This window comes from Argiope bruennichi, chromosome 2 (assembly GCF_947563725.1).
Source record: "Argiope bruennichi chromosome 2, qqArgBrue1.1, whole genome shotgun sequence".
NCBI lineage: Eukaryota > Metazoa > Arthropoda > Arachnida > Araneae > Araneidae > Argiope > Argiope bruennichi.
The window spans coordinates 66417907-66438270 of record NC_079152.1 but is presented as its reverse complement, the minus strand read 5'-3'; the positions used below and the strand labels follow the sequence as shown (position 1 = coordinate 66438270).

Here is a 20364-nt window from a genome sequence, read left to right as displayed (position 1 = left end):
TATGTATAAAATGTGTCAGCAGAAGTAAGAGGGTTCTCGCTTTTCCTTGTTTATAATAATTGCGACGGGATTATATTAACTTCATTTCCAATGGCCGCAGTCAATTTCGGAGTGATGATGGACATTGGTCCATAATCCATATGTTGGCCTCGATGGCCTTTTCATGTCCTGGACTTTAAAGAGAACGGGTAGCTGAGTATTTCTTTTATGGTATCATTCTGTTATATACCTCGGAATAGTGGCTAAGTGTTTCATCGAGTATTTTCATTTTTCAAAATAAGAAAAAAATATATATATAATTATGGATAAATGAAATATGTCTCAAATATCATTTAGGCATTGGTTTTATGGATTAATTATAAGTAGTAGCAAATTATTTGTTTTAATTTAATAAATGAAGGGCTAAAATAATTTTTTGAACTGAAATTAGAAATATGCTGTATTCGAAAATAACATTAAAAAATCAAAATATTAATTTTGTTATTATTGTTATTTAATTAATTAGTTAAGATCCATCTAGTGAAAAGAGTCGGAAGTCAAGTTTTATTTCAAGTTCGAAAGTTCAAGTTTGTTTACATTTTATAAACACTAATATTAGCATAAGCTCACATCCTTAATAAACAAAAGAATTACGATAATGAATAAGCGTTTAGTTCTTAATTAGAATTATCATGTTCGGTATATCGAATAAGTATACTTAAAAGCTAAATATTTTAAATTTCCTTAATATTTTTCAAATATTTTGATGCTGACTTTATATTTAGGCACGCAGAATGGCACGGGACATGTTTCCTCCAGTGGTCACTTGAAACTTAAATTTGGATATTTTCATAAGAAATTGTTAAAGAGAAACTTACCGTCCATGCAGCCTTCAGGGCCTAACACAGTTCCAGACGGACAGACATCGCATTTCATGCCTTTTATTCCTTGTTTACAAACACAGCGCCCAGTCATTTGTTCACAATCATCTCGAACCGATCCGTATTGGTTACAGTTACAAGCTGAAACAAGATAATAAATGTTAGGTAACATACAATATGGTGGGAAAAAAACTAACTAAATAAATAAATTCAATGTCAGGTTGAAATTAAAATTCCGTTTATAAAAAAAGTGCTGAAAAATTTCTAATCTTGTTAACATTGATAACTAAATTGATTATTTCTTAATCTTGACATGTAGCTACATGTAAATTTAGTTGAATGAATTTATGACAAGTATCTCTCAAATTTTATCAAATATTTTCTTGAATTTCTCAGCACATCTTTCTCAATATTAATTCTAAAATTTTAGAACTTAAACATCTGTATTTTTAAACTCATTTTCTTATATGTTAAATTTATTTATTAGAAGTGATTAAAAATTAATGACTCATCTGATCTATAACTTAATCCCCTAATTTTGTTTATTATGAAAAAATGAAAATTATGAAGAATATTTGTTGATCAAGAAATGTTTTCAATAACTTTACTATCCATATATAAAAGAAGAATTTTTATTGCAATAATATAATATATTCACCTTTACAATATTCTTTTTTACAACTACATTTTCTTAAAAAAATAAATTGTAGATTCGATTTTTAATGTTTTTATTCAACGCATAGCTAAACTGGAGTTTAAGCACTCAAACTGTCGTTAAAAGTCAAATTGGTTTTTTTGACTTCTTTTACTTCATTAATGCCCCCTTTTACTTTAATATTTTCTTTTCTTCATTAATTTTTCTCCTAATATAAATTTTTCTTTTTGACTTAACTTTCAAAAAACTAAATCTGCCGTAACAGAACAGTCCATACGCGATTATTAATTATATTTTTAGTTAAAGTAGAAGAATTTGTTTTTGCTTGAAGAAATTTAATCAAGATATTCAAAATAAATATGCCAAAACTTTCACTCTATTTATTTGTTCGCAGATCAATAATGTCTTTTATATTGTAACTTTCTGGCACATCATTATTTTTATCGTATATCGGGAATTAAAGAAATGTGTTAATACTAAAAATAAGAATATTCAAAGTAAAAGAATCAAAATGCTTCTTTTAGAAGTAGATGTATGCAATATTACTATGCAAAATAAATAGGAAAATAGTTAGGAGTAAGAAGGAATAGCTTATGCATTCATTCAAATTTTCTTACAAATTTGAAAAAACAATAATCTAGTTAAAGTTGAGAATAAAATTCAAAAGGGATATTTAATTCCTTTTTGTATTTTATTCAAATATAAGGTGCTAATATTTCCTTTACAATTAATTCATTTCCCATCAGTTTAAGAAAATGGATTACATTCTTATTCAGTTAGTAAAAATGCATTAATGCAATTATTTGTAAAACTAAATGTGCTAGCCTATTTTGTAATGTTCGGTCTTGACTACTTTTGAAGTACATTAATGGGTTCCCTGCTTGCAAACCGATTAAGTGAAGTTATTTTTTTTTAACTAAATAACTTTCTTCGGATTCTTAGAATTTATTTCACAAATATTCTGTTAAAACCAATATTATTAGTTAATTTGATCAATACAAATACTATTTTTTATCAATATTATTAATAATATTGTTATGAATTAGAGGTTCTTTCGATTTGTTAGCCGATGAAGAAGTAACGAACGACGACTTTATTAATACGAAAAAGCAAATGTACAGACAGACACAAGCAATACACAGTAGCACATTACAATAAATAGTACCCCACAAGTAGTAATCGGTAATAATACCCACAGCACACAACGCTTTCTCTTCGCCGGACTGATCCAACTATTCGCTTTTGAACTCTTTCCACGATTACGATTTGTTTCACGACTCACTTCAGCTTAAGATTGCCGCTCTTTTATAATTCCCGAAGGCGGCAGAAAAGTTTCTCGAACAATCAGGCACACCTCGGTTTCTATTGACTGAATCGCTGAAATTCTGGAAAATTTCCAGTATTATATATTGAGTCGCCAAATTTGTCGCCAATTCGCCAAATGATCACCAAGTTTTCACCAATCGGTGAGATCACTGAATCAGCATCCCTATCAACATCCAACAGAGCTGGTCGTAAAACGGCCTTACCAGTGATTGAACTAACCGTGCTGGGAAGCAACATTACAGATTTGTAACATAATAATAATAATATTTGTATTGATAAAGAGGAGCATAACTTACAAGAACACCCGCTGTTTCCTTCGGTTGCTTTGTGGAGTCCCCAGTAACCGGGTTCACATCTATCACACCGCAAGCCTCCAACACCAGGCTTACAGGAACATTGCTTGGTTTCAGCATCACATGTTAAGCCATACGAACCGAGTCTGTTACAGTTACATACACCTGTAAAAGAAGGAAACGTTATTTTTTTTTATCGTAAAAGAAAGAATTACGATTTTCCTTCCTTCCATAATTGAACTATTAGGACTGAATTAACAAACTAAACAAACATAAATGTTTAATCTAAAAATACGATCGCAGTCCATTTCGCAAATCATAAAAGCTACCACAATTTATAAATCTGATATAATTTCAACGGAATTCATTATTTTAAGTATTTAGTGTCAGAATCACTTACATATATTTTCACCAATTTCTCGTTCGGAGCCTTAAACAATAGTTTAGCTTTTAATATAAAATTTCACATGCATTCATTCATTTGATTTCCAATATTGAATTTATGCATTTTGCGGTTGAAAATACACCAAAATAATAAAACTTTTGAAGTATTAACTAAAAATGCTAGTTTAAGATTTCATTACTTAAAAAAAGCTCCTGATTATTACGATAAATTATAAAGAAGTATTACATTTCAAACAAATATGTCATTAAAAATTTTTTTTTTTTCATTTTACCTGTTTAATAGAATATAATATAACCAGGTAAAGGAATGACTAATATCTTATTCATAAATTAAAAATGTAATTTACTTAATAAAAAATTTAATAAATAAATATGAAAGCATATCGGAAGCTCAGTGTACAGTAATGTCTATTGCAATAATAAATTTATGTGTTTTTTTTTTTACAAATTTATTTATTTGGCAATTTGAATTTTAATTGACCTACTGGTGGTCCTTGTCAGTTGCCTAGTTTTCCTAGTTGAAAATCCACTATGGTTAGTTTCATAAGATTGATAAAAATATTTGCTTATTTAAATTTACTTTTTGGATGAATTTCAGTAATGGGAATAGTTATATTCATATTTTTTTTTCCTTTTAGTAACTATTCAACTTGCCCAGTAAAAAGTTCTGATGCAGATCATGATTTTTTATTTAATTTTTCAAGAATTATGATACAAGTATTGTAGATGACAGCAAACTTTTAATAGGTATCGAAGTTGGAGAATAGCTACAAAAAAGCGAATAATTCGCAGAATTCTTTTTTTTTTTTTTTGTCAATTGTTCTGTAATTATCTCTAAAATGTTTACTGGGATACTTTAGAAAAATATTTTATGACTCATAAAATTCTTTTGAAGAATTTATCTTACTTTCTTGTATTTATGCGCAATATGTCAATGAAGAATACGGAAAAATATAAATTTTACTTAACTGTAAGAACCTTCCAACTCCTCGTCAGAATGAAATTGAATGTACATTAAACCTTTCATTTTGCAGGATTCAGAATTGCTTAGTGAGAACAAATATCTCTCAGGCTAGATAGTCTAGATTTCAATTAAACAATACAAATTCTTTCATAAGATTACTCATATAATTTATCTCTGAATAAAATATTTTAAAGATGCATTTCCTTAAAAAAAAAAAATTGTAAAAGTAAAAAGATCCAGAATTTAGGTTACATCATCATTGTTTTTCGGCTTGAAAAAAGATTTCTGACTCGATAAATTCAGATCGTCGCAAGAAGATAAAATCTTAACCAGCTTTCGAAAAAAAAAGTCTTTAAATCAGTGATAAATCACTGCTTGCTTTTTAATTTTCAAGACAAATGATAAATTACAAATGGTGCTTTAATGTGTATAATGATAAATTAACAATTTTCCTTTTTATAGCTGCGGTCTTATATCAAAGATTTTTTTTTCTTTTCTGTGAGAATAAAACACATTATTTTAAAGCATATATATTAAAGCACATATATTTTTAATTATTATGATAATATATCTTGACTTTTCTTTTGTTTTTATCAATGATATAATCTAGTTGATTGTTTTTGAAAAAATTCATTACAGTATTAAATCATTATTCTTTTTAATGAGTATGAACTTTGTGCATTTCATATTATGTGTGCACCTTTTATTCTTTCTAAGAATTTTGTTATTGAAATTTTTGAATCTCAGTTATCCTTGTTTTTCTAGAAAAACAATGGTGGATTTCAAAAGCACAATTTATTGTATTTTATTCCAATTCCTTTTACATCGTCTATTATATGCATGTGGAGTATTTATGCAATATATATAGGTTTATACAGGAATTTTATGTCAAATTCTGCTTTAATTGAATTCTAATGAAATATATAAAATAAAAATTTGATCAATAATTGAAAATAGATTCAGGGAATCAGTCAATTTTTTAACTTATTGATTGATGTTAAGACTCCGATATGCAAAGATGAATATTCTAAACGAATTTTAAAATTCTATAAAATTCCTGTGCAATTAAATGGATTTATATTTAAATGGGAAATAAGCATATAAAAATGAAGCATCACTCATAATATTTCATTATTTAATACATATATAAATAGAACGAGTGTTACTTTTAATTGATTTTTTTTTTCAATATTTAATTTGAAGTGCATTTTCTTGAAAATTTAAATACAGTACAATTATAATCAAATAGTTTTGAAACATGTAATATTACAATTAAATAACATAGAATTATTGTGAAATAATGAATTAAGATTTTATACATGAATGAATGAAATTATATATATATATATATATATATATATATATACATGAAAGAAATGTACAAGTATCTAAAAATAAAATATTAAATAAAAGTGTAATCGTTTGTATTGCATAGTTGTTGGTTAAGTTTTAAGTCTGATTGACGATCCAAAATGAGAAACATATTTTTCCAAATAGTTTGGTATGATATTTAGGAGTTGTTATCGATAAAATATCATCCTCACCATCCGACCACGGTTCGAATTATCCATATTTCACAATAACCCAAAAAATATTTCAATGAAATGTTGTTAAGAGTTTTATTACCAAAAGATATTGTATGATATTAACACTTTATTGTTTGAATGCCGAGCAATATCGCGAAGATAGTATTGTGGGAAGTGCTGACAGATCCCGTATCCTGTATGGCGCCATGCTGGCCATGTTGCGTCACGTCATTAATCACGTGATGCCTTCCCGCTATTATTGGCAGACGAGAGTTGGGCAGTGTGTTTGTAAAGCCGCGGTCCTGCTTCAGACGCAGCACGTGATTAATGACGTGACGCAACATGGCCAGCATGTTGCCAGCAACATGACGTGACGCCTGTCTAGTTTACCGACAATTTGTCGGTAAACTGGGCAAACATCAAAGCACCCCAGAAAACCGCAAGAGGGGTCGAAAGGGGAACGCGTGGTCCGCTGCCGTCTGGACCGATCGTGGGACCGCAGCAACGACCGGAGGATCTTCACAGATGTGGTCATAAAACTGTCACCCTTCCTTCGTGGTGCCACCCCCGCCTGTGGCAGCGGACCCACGACCAGAGAAATCTTCAGACGGCACGCGTTCCCCTTTCAACCGCTCAAAACCCTTAGTTTCTTTGACTCCCTTCCCCCCCATAGCCCAAACAAATTTTCCGGCTCTTTGATGTTTATCCATCTACCGACATTTTGCGGGAAACTACAGGCGTACCACAGGCGACGGGGGAGTGTGTTCTCCCAGTGGGTAGGATGTCAGATTTATGACCAAATCCGTTAGGTGGCAGGTCGTTGGACCGCCGCTTAAGCTCACGCTCATGTATCTTTATGTGTTTTATGTCAGTATAGTAATGTGTTGTCCTTTAATTATAATAAATATATTTTCGTATTAATGCTGGTCGTTGCCTTTCCCCACGGTATTATTTACCATTTTGGATTTATAGAACAGTCAGTAAAACCGAAAAGAATATTTAACCATCTTCTTAAAATTTCCTAACAGAATCGTTTTCCTAAACAGATTTGTAGTCAAATGAATATTAATAACTTTATTAATAGTGATACAAATTCTGATAATATATTTATAATCTAGTTTAATTATTTATTGGAATCGCAAAATATTTTAGTCGAATATTTTTAATAACCTTTTCCTAAAATATGTCAGAAAATTAACTATCATATAATCATTTTATTTATTGATTTATTTTAGATGGATAAAGTAAATCAAATGAGAATATAAAATTTTACCAATTTAATCTAACCAAAGAAGAACTAATTAGTTTAATCTAACCAAGAATGTTGAATATTAAATACATATATTTATGAAAACTATTATTAAATTGCTGATATTAATTAAAATTAAATGCAAGTAATCCAAAAATGGTATATGTTGATGAATAAGGTGCATTTCACAGAAAGTTAAATGTAAGATAATTATTTGATTTTCTTTTTGTTTTTTATAGCCGAATTTCAATTTAGGATCCGATTATTTCTCGATTTTGTGTTTTAAAGTAATTAAGGAACTCATTCAAAATTAGTTGTATTGATTAATTAAAAAGTCGAATGGAATAAATTGAATTTAAATTAAAATAATACATGAAAATATAAGTGAATGCAATAGATAACTAACTACTGAAGCAAAATCCTCAAATATAAACTTTGTAACGAAGTTGTTTCACATTCAGAATTACTTAAATAAATGTCTTCTAACAACGCTATACATCAGAACAAACTTTGAAATAAATGTTTTCTTGGCGTACAATCTCTGTAGCAAAACTTTCAGAAACGTAAACGAGCTTTAGTGTGCCGTTTCAAAACTCTTTGATCACTTTACTCTGATCTAAACAAACATTCAATTGCGATTTTATTGACATCGTTCCTTCATTTGAGAAATCTGCGAGATGCAAAACGACTGAAGTTCCCAATTAAAATGTGATGATGCTCAGGTTAAACTACTATTTCATGAAGGAAAGGAAGTAGATAATAATGGATTTTTAGTCGAACCAACATAAAATAATCTTTAATATATACTTTAATGAAACAGAAGCATATGTAAGTTAATGTAAATAAGTTTAAAATGGTAAGGAAGGTTCGAAAATTTAGTTACGATTGAGAAATATTTAAAAACAAAATGAACAAATTTCCTTAGATATCAATATATTAAATATTGCCAGTTTTAAGTATTATATAAAACTGGATCTGCAAAGATTCTACATAAAATGAAAGAAAATAGTTATGTGATACGGCAGTCGAATGTAGTAGTAATTGAATAATTATAATTTAATTATAGAATATGATAATCATTCAAAAATTAAAAAAAAATGATTGTTTTGAAAACGTTTGAAACGTCATAAACACGTTTTGATGAAACCTTTTTGTGATGACACACTTTTATCTTAATGAATTATATGTGATAAATGATGTTCAGATACAAACATGTTATGTAAGGTGCATTATTTCTTCAAATTCACATGAAAGATGTAGTTTGCTGTATAATTTACAGGGGGGTAGAGTCAGAACGATAACCAAATATCATTTTTTAAATCAATGTATAAGTCGAATTTGGGCGTAAATAAGTTTCAAAGAATTCTATTGGGAGTTTTAGATATAATCAAAATAATAGATTTAAAAGCAATTGCTGATAAGGAGATAATAAGTCCTATGACAGAATATTCTAAAAATTGTATACAAATTTGAATTATGTGGGTGCTATCTATCATTATTTCACTACTAAAGGTTACAGATATTAAATAAACTTATAGATAGAAATCATATTCCAAGAAAAACTTTGACTCTATTTTTTAATAATTATTACTATTAATATTATTTTGTGATCCACTCATAATGAATAAGCCAAACCATGCCTATCCACGGTAATAAAGTCAGAAATTGGTCTGCGCTATTTGCTGCGACAGCTTCGACTTTTATGACCGCATTCCAACGGGTTCGAACAAATAATCAGAAGTGCACTTTTTCATTCTAAATAGGGATGCAAGTTGTGTAACACAGGTTTGCAACAAGTTTGATTGCCTAAATTAATCATCTGCTCGATATATTAGCAACAAAGAATGATGTACGTTATGGCAATGATTCAAATTGTATAATTTAGCATAAATTTTTAAAATTCTAACGAAAATACTTTTTTACATATAATGCAATGTTATGTTAGGTCAACATAGCGCTTCGAAATTATAATAGGACTATATCAGGGCGTATTATACAATTTAGATCATGAAGATACTGAAGTCGGTAACCATCTCTCCAAATTTTCCCATCATACCAGCATGAGAGCATTAGACCATTATCAGAAGGGATTTACTAGCGCCAAATATTAAAATAATAGTTTTCACATTCGTTAACATTATCCATTAACTACAGCAGTGTAATCGCGTTGTAAAATTTGCATCCAGTAGGAGTGGTTTCTCCTAAGCTTTCGCGCATATTCTCTAATAATCTTCCACTCCCTGTAACAGTTTGTGGGCCTAGCTACACAAACACTTTACATGATGTTGTTGTGCAATCGTTGCGAAATATTAATTTTTGGTGTGAATTTAACTTTTTTACTAATTCCATCGTGTTATCCTTGGAGAGTCTTTTGGCGTTTAATACCTGGCATGCAGTTATCCGAATGGTATCCATTAGTATGCGAAAATCGAATTTGAGTTTTAGATATATTCCTACCCGACTGAAACCGAATTTACAGTTGTAATTAACACAGAGTTGCAATTGTAATCACAAAATTTCAAGTTTGATATAATCAAGTCATCACGTTACTGGATTTACATGCTTCTGAAAGTGTGAACCAATAGAGATTCAGTCTTTAGTGAGACTAGGTTCAAAATTTGATTCAAGCCTACACTAAAGATGTTTAGTCTGTCTGCTGATTTTTATTCATTTAATTCCTTTTTTTTGTAGCTATCTTGACAAATTATATTCGAACAATTGAATAGACAGACTTTTTTCTGAATTGTTATGTTCAATGCCTTTGAGTGCTCAAATGCTCACAGTGCTTTTGAGTTATCTTTATCAGAGTCAGACAGATAGACAGACATAATGTCAATAACAGGTTTTTTGAAGTCAGAGAGGTCTAAAATATGGAGATTTATAAAAATCCCCTGTTCGAATTTTTTGACAATTACTGCACTTTCTCTATATTTCTAGAAAAAGAAGTTTACTAGAAAGTAGAAATGAAGAAATTAAGCAAGATTATAGCTTGCATTCAGTATGTAGCATAATTCCTTTTATTCAGCTTGGAGAACTTCTCTGTTTCATAACAAATTCAAATAGAATTACCATAATATTATGAGGTGAATGTTCCGCCATGACATTTCTCTTCGAGTAGATTTACGTGTGATGAAATGTTTAAATTATATGTTAGTAAATTTATTCCAGATAGCTTATTTAGAGTTATTAGTGTAGCAGACCATTATGCAAGTGGTTCCAGTGGTACTTGAGAGAATTCGTATAAATTACATGAGATTTATGGCCACCGGTTCATAAGATTATGTAACTAACAGAGAACATTTCAAAATCACTGACTTGTATTTACTGGATTTGATAGACACATACATATGCAAAAGCATAATTAAATGCACTTCACTGTAATTGTAATCATGGATAATATTTGAATTACTTTGAATAGGAGTTTATTTTTATTGCAGATAACTCTTTTGATAAATTTAATTTCTCCTAATGTCAGAAATATCTAACTATATGTCTACATCATATTTAAGGGTTTTTTTTTCTTAATATCAATAATATACTTTATTAAAATATTTTTGAATCAATATAGATCAGTAAAATATTGCATCTATAGTGAGATTCAAAAGAAATTAGACACCCATGATTGATTTAGAAAATGTATTAATACAAATATATTATTGACCTGTAATAAAAAGTATGTATATATAATTATTAATTTATTTAATCAGAATTGAACTTTTTGTAAGCATTCGATTAAAATAAAATACATAAAGAAATAAATCAACTTGAAGCTAAAATCATCCAGTTTTATTCTTAAAAGAGTAAAAACTCATAACTCTTTTTCCTTCAAATTTGTTAATTTTATTGATGCCACCTTTTTTTTTTCTTAGAGTTGTTTGGTATAAGTTAATATTTTATATTCTGCCTGAATTTATGAAAATCTCTGGAAAATTCTGAGAAATGTTGCGAAAAGGAAATGAACAACATTAGAAATGAAAAAAATTTATAATAAACTTAAAGGAAAATGGTAAATCCTTGCATAAAAAAAGAAAAATTGTTGAAAGAAACCACTGCACAGTGAGGAAAATTTTTGACAAAAATTCCACATACAGATAGATTAAAGATTTTCAGAGAATAGGAAGAGCAAGACGTTTGACTGATACAGAAGTGAGAATAATAGTATAAGAGGTCAAAGTTAATCCATGTACAAATGCGGTTAAAATATTTCAAAGCAAAGATCAAGAAAGGCAGTAATTGCAAGCACTATAAAAAGGACTCTTCATGAACATAAGTTACATGGCAAGATTCCAAGTAAGAAACCATTCACCACGAAATTGAATCAGAAAAAATGCGAACTTCTTGCTAAAAAGTACCTTACTACAGATTTTGATCTTTGGAATAATATTTTGTTTCGTGATAAGGAAAAAAAAAACTTAGTTGTTTGGCACATAGGAACTTGCAAAAATATGGATACCAAAAAAGGACGATTTCAGTAATAAATATTCAGTTAAGACAATTAAACATGGGGATGGATCTGTTATGATTTGGGGGACTATGGCGGCAGCAAGTGTCGGTAATTTAGTATTTGTCAAATCTACAATGAACAAAATGGGCTACCTAAATATTTTGAAAGATAATGTTGCTCTTCGTGTTGCGAATTTGGGATTGTCACGAAGCTGGAAGCTGGATTCTCCAACATGATAACAAGATAAAATCAGTGCTCACAGTTTACTTTTTATCGACGCATACATTTGGATGATTTTAAATTCAAGTTGATTTTTTTCTTTATGAATTTTATTTTAATTAACCTTTTACAAGATGTTCGACTCTGCTTAAATAAATTAATAATTATATATACCTACTTTATATTACAAGTCAATAATATATTTGAAAGAAATAAATTTCTGTATCATTAATGGGTGTTTACTTTCTTTTGACTCTCACTATATATTTTTAAAATTATAATTTATATAGGAATATGATAATTTTATGATCAATTTCAAGTCAAAGTTTACTAAGCAAATGTAAAATATTTAGAAAATAGTCGGTGGTAAATAGTTAAAATTTAAACGGCATTAAAAAAAATGCGTATCAACAGCTCAAATGCTGATGCCATCAAAGTATCGCCAAGATGTATTAATAGATGGCAATAACACTGGTGCCCGCACGGTCGTACACACACACACACATATTTTGCGAGACTTGATAACATCCACCACTTTGCTTTGCGTGTTTGCTCTAGTTCATTTAACACTTATCCAGTCGGAAGCTTGTTATCAAGTACTCCTTTGTTTAAGGCGTAAGAAATTGTCCACTTTATTTTAGTTTCGAACAAAATCTATTCTGGTTATTCTATCTGCTAAATGTCACAGTCACTGTGCTTCTAACAACTCTATAATACTCTCACACTCTTTCATTCTGTGTCAAATCTAATCTGCTCCTGAAGGATTCGGAGCTTAAAAATGTCCAAATTAAAGTCTATTTTATAATCTACTATACAATTTTACCATTTGCTTTGCGCAGTATAGTAAAATGGGGATCTTGCAAAAACAAACAAACAACAGCGGTTTAATATACACACACATAAAACTAAATTGTTAGTAGAGGTTATTAATAATTTTTTCGATTAAACAGAAATAACTTCTTGTTATATCATATTATGGTTACAAAATATTTTTCGAAGTATATCATAATTGTAATCCAAGACTTGAGAAAAGGATTATTCAACAAATATATATGTGTGTGTGTGTGTGTCTGTGTGTATGTATATATATATATATATGTGTGTGTGTGTCTGTGTGTGTGTGTCTGTGTGTGTGTGTGTGTGTGTGCGTGTGTGTGTGGATTAAAGAAATCAAGTTCATTATAAAATATTGTCCAAACTTGCGTTTTCCAAACTAGTGTAAATACATGTAAAATATTATGAATAATAACAGATATTAATTACTAAGCAATCGAAATAAAGGTATTCTTTGAATTTTATTGAACATAATTTACAAACTGAATCAATTAAATAAGAAAACCATCCGTTATTTAATTATTATTAATGAACTAAATGATTATAATTATTCGAACATATGAAATAAATATCATGCAAATTGTATTTCTTCCAACCAAAATAATGATTGTTAAAATTTTTCCAGTATTATTTAATTATATATTTTAGTAGGTTTTCATTGAGTTCTTTCAGATGCAGCAATTGAAATAAAAAAAAAACATGTTCTTATTTCTAATTATTCAAAGAATATTCGTTTCATTCAATAATTTTTAAATATCTTGGAAACTTTGTTAATATTTGATATGAGATATTATCAACAGCTTTCTAAAAAGTATGGAATAAGAAAATGCCAAATAAAAAAGTAAACTTATTATGATGATATCATCCAAAATCACAGCAGCAAAATGAAATCCTCCCATCGTATTTTCCGAAATTCTTTTCAAATAATATACTGTATTTTTCAATCTTTAAGAGAAATGATAAATTGCGTGAAACAGTCAATCAATCACTGTCAGGTTAAAAATTATTGTATTCTTTTCTTCTCAATTTATTGCTTATAAGAACGAAAGATTATAAATTATAACATTCGACCTTCGCTCTAGGATGAAATGAATCTAACTAAAAACTTCCAAAATAGCATTTGGCATAAATATTCTTCATAGGAATCTTCAAAAGATATTAATTCCGCTTCTCTTGGCACCATGCCAATCGTAAAGCATGTAATTCCATGCCAAATTCTTCGGCATCTGAAATATTGATTTAAATGTCACGGCATGCATATTTGCTCGGAATGAAATATTACAAGACATCGAATGAATATTACATCTTCCTGTAAGATCGCGGCCGCAGATTTATTTCTTCCTCTCTGTTTAGCATGATTTCTCACTCAAATTCTTTGTGTTTCATGAGTTCTCGAAATGGGAAGCTTGAATCTCATTTGGCTGAGTTATCAATTTGCATTTTTATTTACGAATTAAATGAGCAACATTCATTAATGTAATTTTCACATTTTAATACTTTTGTGAGGTTAGCAGTTAGTTTTAAACTATAAATCTGAAAAAGCTATCTTTCTACAGTGAGTGAACAAAATGAGTTTAAGTTAAGTTCCAGACTTCTGGAATAAAATTTGAAAATCACAATTTTATTCATGACTTGCGTTTGATACTACAACGAAATTACACAAATATACTTGTCAAATACCTAATAAAGAGGAAAAAAGAACTTGTGTTGCTAAAAGACAAATAACCTTAATACAAATGTATAAGTAATTCTAGAATAAATAATTATTTAATAATTTACTTCTAACAATCTTTGCTTCTAAAATACAGGAACTTTGGCAATTGGTTCGTGAAAAAATATTTATTAAAAACTCTTAAGAATTTTAAGTTAAATATATTTTCTACAAATGATAATTTTGCAATGGAGTTTCAGTTTATCATTACCCGTCTTCCTCGCCAGGGGGAGGGGAGGAGTCATTACATATGAGGATGAAAAGCTTTTGGTCTGGTTACCACCTTCTTGATTAACCATAGTAATGGTACAAGACTGAGTAATCTCCACCAATCATGGGTTTGATTTGCTTTGGATTTTATTAGTGCAAGAGACACAGTCGGCTAAACTGCGTCAAATAAAGTAAATCCAGCAAAAGGAGAAAAATAAATTTTAAAGTTAAAGTTGCATGTTCGATTAAGACATCAATAAATGATAAACTTCTAAAAACTGACATAAAATTTGAAAAAAGTAAAAGGAACGCAAATGGAGATGGTAAAGTATCGAAGCTCAGTAAAAATTAGAGGTATAATTTTAAAAAAAAAGCAGATAATATTTAATGCGATTGCGTAATGGGACGTATCTTCTATGGGAGAATTTATACCAGGGTCTGTGATTAGCCATAGGGACTTCCAGCCTCACAGATGTCGCATTGTCTCATTCACAAAAATGCATATTTCTTCTGGCGAGACTGCTCAGAGTAATTCTGAACAGTTTTCATTAACTATCTCAATCTAACGTCTATAAAAATTTTCAGGATTTTAGAATAGAAGTCCTGAGTAATATGCTCTGAAATTTGTTAGTTTTAGTTTAGAAAAAGAAGAAAATTTCTGTTTGTTTAAAATTCTGGTTGTAATAAATTTGTTAAAATAATTTGGCAATATGAATGAACATGAAATTTATCGTTCCAATTTATTCACTAAACAATTCTATCGAAAAATTCATTGCAGACTCGTTTAGTGCTATTTTAATATTGGTTCATGACATTGCACAGAATAAAAAAAAAATTATTTTATTTTTAAACATATTTCTATATATTTTAACTGATTATTAAACGTCAGAAAAATAAACAATGAATGAAAATGAAATGAAATGAAGAAAAATAAAATGTAACAATGCAGTACTGCAAAGTAGTAATGTAACGATAATGTTAACAATGTAATATCATACCAATGTCTATCAACATATACATTTTTATTAGTAGACATATACATTTTTATTTAAATTTTTTCGCTTTTTTCTTCTTCTTTTTTGGCTGCTTAAAATAGAGAACTTTTCATAAATTACAGAAAGGCATATTATGTGTTGATTTAATAAACTGAAAGCTTATGAAATGATTTTTAAAAATATAATCTACAATAATTCCAATGATAAAAAGTTAACATACTTTTGTATTTTTCTCAAAACAATTTTTTCCAAATGTATAATAATAATATAAATTAATAAAAATTATTTCCATTTCATTTGTATGAAATTTTATAAATTATTATTTAAAAGAATAACGTTTCTGTCAAACATATTTTTAATTTGTTCTGGCTATATGGTTTTAAGCGATACTTTTTAATGAAAAATATTGTGCATCGGTCAGTGTTTGAAATTCAGTTTATAGTATATTATAATAAAATAACATCACTGTAATTATAGAATCTATGTTCACATATTATGCTACTTTTGCAGTGATTTCATTCGAAAATGTTTTTTATCTCCTGAACTCACCAATTTGTGGGAAAAAAATTTATTGTCTCGTTACATCACATTTTTTTATTTGCTACTAGCTGATACCCACGCGTTGCTACCGCAGAAGAAATAATTTTGAAAATATCATTTGTAATAACTATCTTGTTAAACTGGGAATGATAGAAAGAATGGTATTTATTTTCTTGTCGACAATGATTACATTCATTGAATTGACATATAAAGGAGAAATATAAATAACATTTATTATATTTCTTAACTATGTTATTCAAGTGCTTTAGGGTAGACAATATATATATATATCGGATTAGTACGATCGGTATCGGATGAACGACGGTACGACGGCATATAACATACTAAAAAACACAAATTCCTTTTTATCTATTAGATATAATAACTGCATTAAACCTATAACCTTCGCGCAAGTTCGCGCAAGTGCAAACAATTTGTTGGCAAAGTTTTATCGCAATCGGATGAACGATACGGCAGAACATAAAATACGGACAAACACAAATTCAATTTGATATATTAGATTAAAAATAAATATTTTTTTTCGTTAGCAAATTAAAATTACTATATTCGTTTAAAATTTAAAAATGAAAAATATTGAAATATTAACCAAATTCCATTCATGAAAATTCCAGTATTCACCTCACTAAATTTATTCCATTTTTCAAAATTCCAGCTCTGCACGTACATCAGTAACGTGAGTGTAATTTATGACGTATTCTTCATTAAGATTTCTCAAGAGAATAATTCGTCCATTATCAAAAGTATATTAAATATGAAATGCTTGTTATGAATTATGCAAATTAATTTACACGTTTTTCACAATGGACTTCGTGACTGTTTTGAATTTGTCACGAAAGAGGTTTAGTAGACACTTTTTCATTTACGTGCAGAGCATTCTTAAATATCATTATTATTATTATTATTATTATTATTACATCGCTTTGTTTATTTGATGTTGCTTTAAATTTTCTGCAAGAAGCTTACAAGGTGAAGTTCAACAATTTAATATTTTTTAACATTGTTAATTTTGTCTTTTCCCTGCACTTGAAAAATCTTTTTGTGCATAGATGTTTCTTAAAATAAAATAATTTGTTTCATTAAATATTTTGCAGTGTTTTCTTATAGAATTTATGCTTTTTATGCATGCTTTTTCAGTAAAAAATTTGTCTTCATTGGTCGCTTTTTGTACTCAGTGCAAAATGCATCTGTTTTATTATTCAAACACATATTTATGCATTTTTATAAATTTGCTGTTGCTTTAAATTTTCTACAACAATTTAATATTCTTTAATACAGTTAATTTTGTCTTTTCCATGCACTTGAAAAATCTTTTCGTACATAGATGTTTCTTAAATTAAAATAATTTGTTTCATTAAATATTTTGCAGTGTTTTCTGATAGAATTTATGCTTTTTATGCATGCTTTTTCAGTAAAAAATTTGTCTTCGCTGGTCGCTTTTTGTACTCAGTGCAAAATGCATCTGTTTTATTATTCAAACACATATTTATACATTTTTATAAATTTGCATATCGATAAAATGTTTTTAAAGAAGGAAATAGTTAGGAATTAAAATTTCTTGAACAGTTTATTGTTTGAAATGAAAAACATCTTCTTTTTCATGATTGATTCTACTTTTTTATGTAAATAAGTTGTGAATTGAAGGATACATTTCTATGTTTTCTGATTTCTGATAAAGAAATATTCCTATTTCATGATTCAAAAACTTTGTGAAATACATTTTTGCAAAAATTCCAAGTGTAAAATAAGCAATATTATTAATTGAAAAGGAAAAAAAGGCCATTAATCATCACTTTTAAGCAGAAAAAAAGACTCTAAAATAATACCCGAAAAATGTAAGTATTTTTATAAATAATTCTTAAAATATATTGCTGAAAAAAATGAAAAAAAAAATACATCTATGCAGAAATTGATTACATATTTTAAAGGCGTATGTAATGCACACATACGTAATGCACAGTAAAAAATTAATAAATTAAGATTTATATATTAAAGCAGGCTAAAAGCATAATCAGCAACTTTTTCCGAAGCATACGGCTTAAAGAAGATTAATTTATAAAACCCTATATGAAAATTATTTAACAAGAGATAAATAGAAATACATTGTGATCCTTGATGAAGCATGAATCTATATAAATGACTTCAATACAAATAGGCCTATTTGCTTATTAATGCTTATTCGAAAACAAAAACAATGTGCAAACCTGGTTTTACCGATGCAAAAATGATTCAATAAAAGGTTTGTGATTGGCGAGGATTATCCAACCAATTATATTAAAAATTATTTTTGAAATCTGCTTAACGTACAATCAAGAGATCGAAGAAATTCCATTTATGTATCCCATTGTCTTCTAAGGAGAAAAATATTTCCAAAACAAAGACATTATTTATATTTCGAAAGAAATCAATGCAATTCTTGAAAAAATCGAAGACTATTAAAAGTATTGTTTATATAAATTTTCAATATATGCCTTCATCTTTGAAATATTGTGCATTTCATCGGATGAAGAAAATTTTTTCTAAGTGCATAACTACCACGATTGAAGGACTCTGGGAAATAATAGAAGATAAATGGAAATCAATATCTTTGAAAATTTTACAAAAAGTCCTTCATCATATAAATTGTGAAGAAGATTTATAGCCCAGAAAAATTACTATCAGATAGAAAATTTAAGAATAGTCTTTACATTTTAACGATCATAATATTAATAGAACCCCCAATGTTGTTCAAAAAGTGCGTAAACCTACTCTGTAATTTAAATAGACAAATTAATTATTTAAATATAAAATCTAATAAAAATTTCATTCTATTCCTTACATCACATTTTTTTTATTCCTTCGAAGTTATCATTATTTTATTATATGGTTCGATTGGTATATTTCAAGAAGCTATTTGCTATGAGTCGAAATTCATCTTTTATTTTCCCCCTGTCCTACTCCCTTTTTTTATTTTAATTTATTCTATTTAAATGCTTTTTATCTGATTTTATTTAATTTAAAATGTGTGTCGAAAACTAATAATTATAATGAAAAACAAAATCGTGCCAAGAAAAGAATTAAACACGTGTTTCTAAAAATAAAAATATGTAAAATATTTTTTTCAGCCTGCTTAATAATATTAAAAACCACGTTTATTTTTAGTTGGTATTTGAATTCCAGCTTTCAACATTAACTTGCTACTTCATCTTTTTCAAGCATTTCTTTACAATTTAGTCATTTTTGTTAAATTTTCTAGTTCAAAAAATGTATTAAAATAATCGTTTAGAAAAATTGTGATGTCATTCAAAAACAATTTAATAGATCCTGATACTTTTTTTTTTCCAATAAATTTCTTGCTACGATGAGAACTGAATTTTGAACAAGATTTGTCTCGTAGATATGCAATACATACATATGGTGAAATTAGAATCAATAATTCTATTCCTCCAAAATTAATTCAACTTATATTAAAGCAAAACGAAAAGAAAAATAATCTTGTGAATCCCTTTTAAGTCACTTTATTAAAAGGATGATTGGATCTTTTTCCATATTATTCATAGAATATTTCATAAAATGATTTCATAACTATTTTTGATTATGAAAAAATATTATAAATTGATAAGTTTAATTACTTAAACTATTAAAATTTCTAGATACTTAAAAAGAATAACATTTCTTTCAATACAGAAAACTGGGTTTATAACTTAAAGTCTTGAGAACGACATGAATCAAATTCCTTTTGTAGCGTATATGCGTGGGATACACAGTTAAATTTCCGGAATTCAGCAGTATATTTCCAAGAACTTTGCATCGCAAATGGGCTTTATAATGAGATTTATCATACTTCAGTTATTGAAAGGTTTCTATAAACAGATGAGTCGTTTATCCCCAGTCAGACATTCCTATCTAAATTTGGTGACTTGGTGAAAGAATCCTATCTAAACTTGGTGACTTGGTGAAAGAATCCTATCTAAATTTGGTGACTTGGTGAAAGAATCCTATCTAAACTTGGTGACTTGGTGAAAGAATCCTATCTAAATTTGGTGACTTGGTGAAAGAATCCTATCTAAACTTGGTGACTTGGTGAAAGAATCCTATCTAAACTTGGTGACTTGGTGAAAGAATCCTATCTAAAT

At 28.3% G+C, this 20364-nt stretch overlaps 1 protein-coding gene across 2 annotated transcripts in view; it reads right to left on the bottom strand.

Annotated features, from left to right (window-relative positions):
- The window catches only part of LOC129961816 (agrin-like), a 675765-nt gene that overhangs the window by 99103 nt on the left and 556298 nt on the right, over positions 1-20364 (bottom strand). For both annotated transcript variants that reach the window (XM_056075396.1, XM_056075397.1), the window contains 2 exons: positions 3138-3299; positions 858-1001 (listed from right to left, as the gene is read on the bottom strand). In XM_056075396.1, coding sequence (XP_055931371.1) covers positions 858-1001; positions 3138-3299 — 306 coding nt within the window. The remainder of the gene's footprint in view (positions 1-857; positions 1002-3137; positions 3300-20364) is intronic.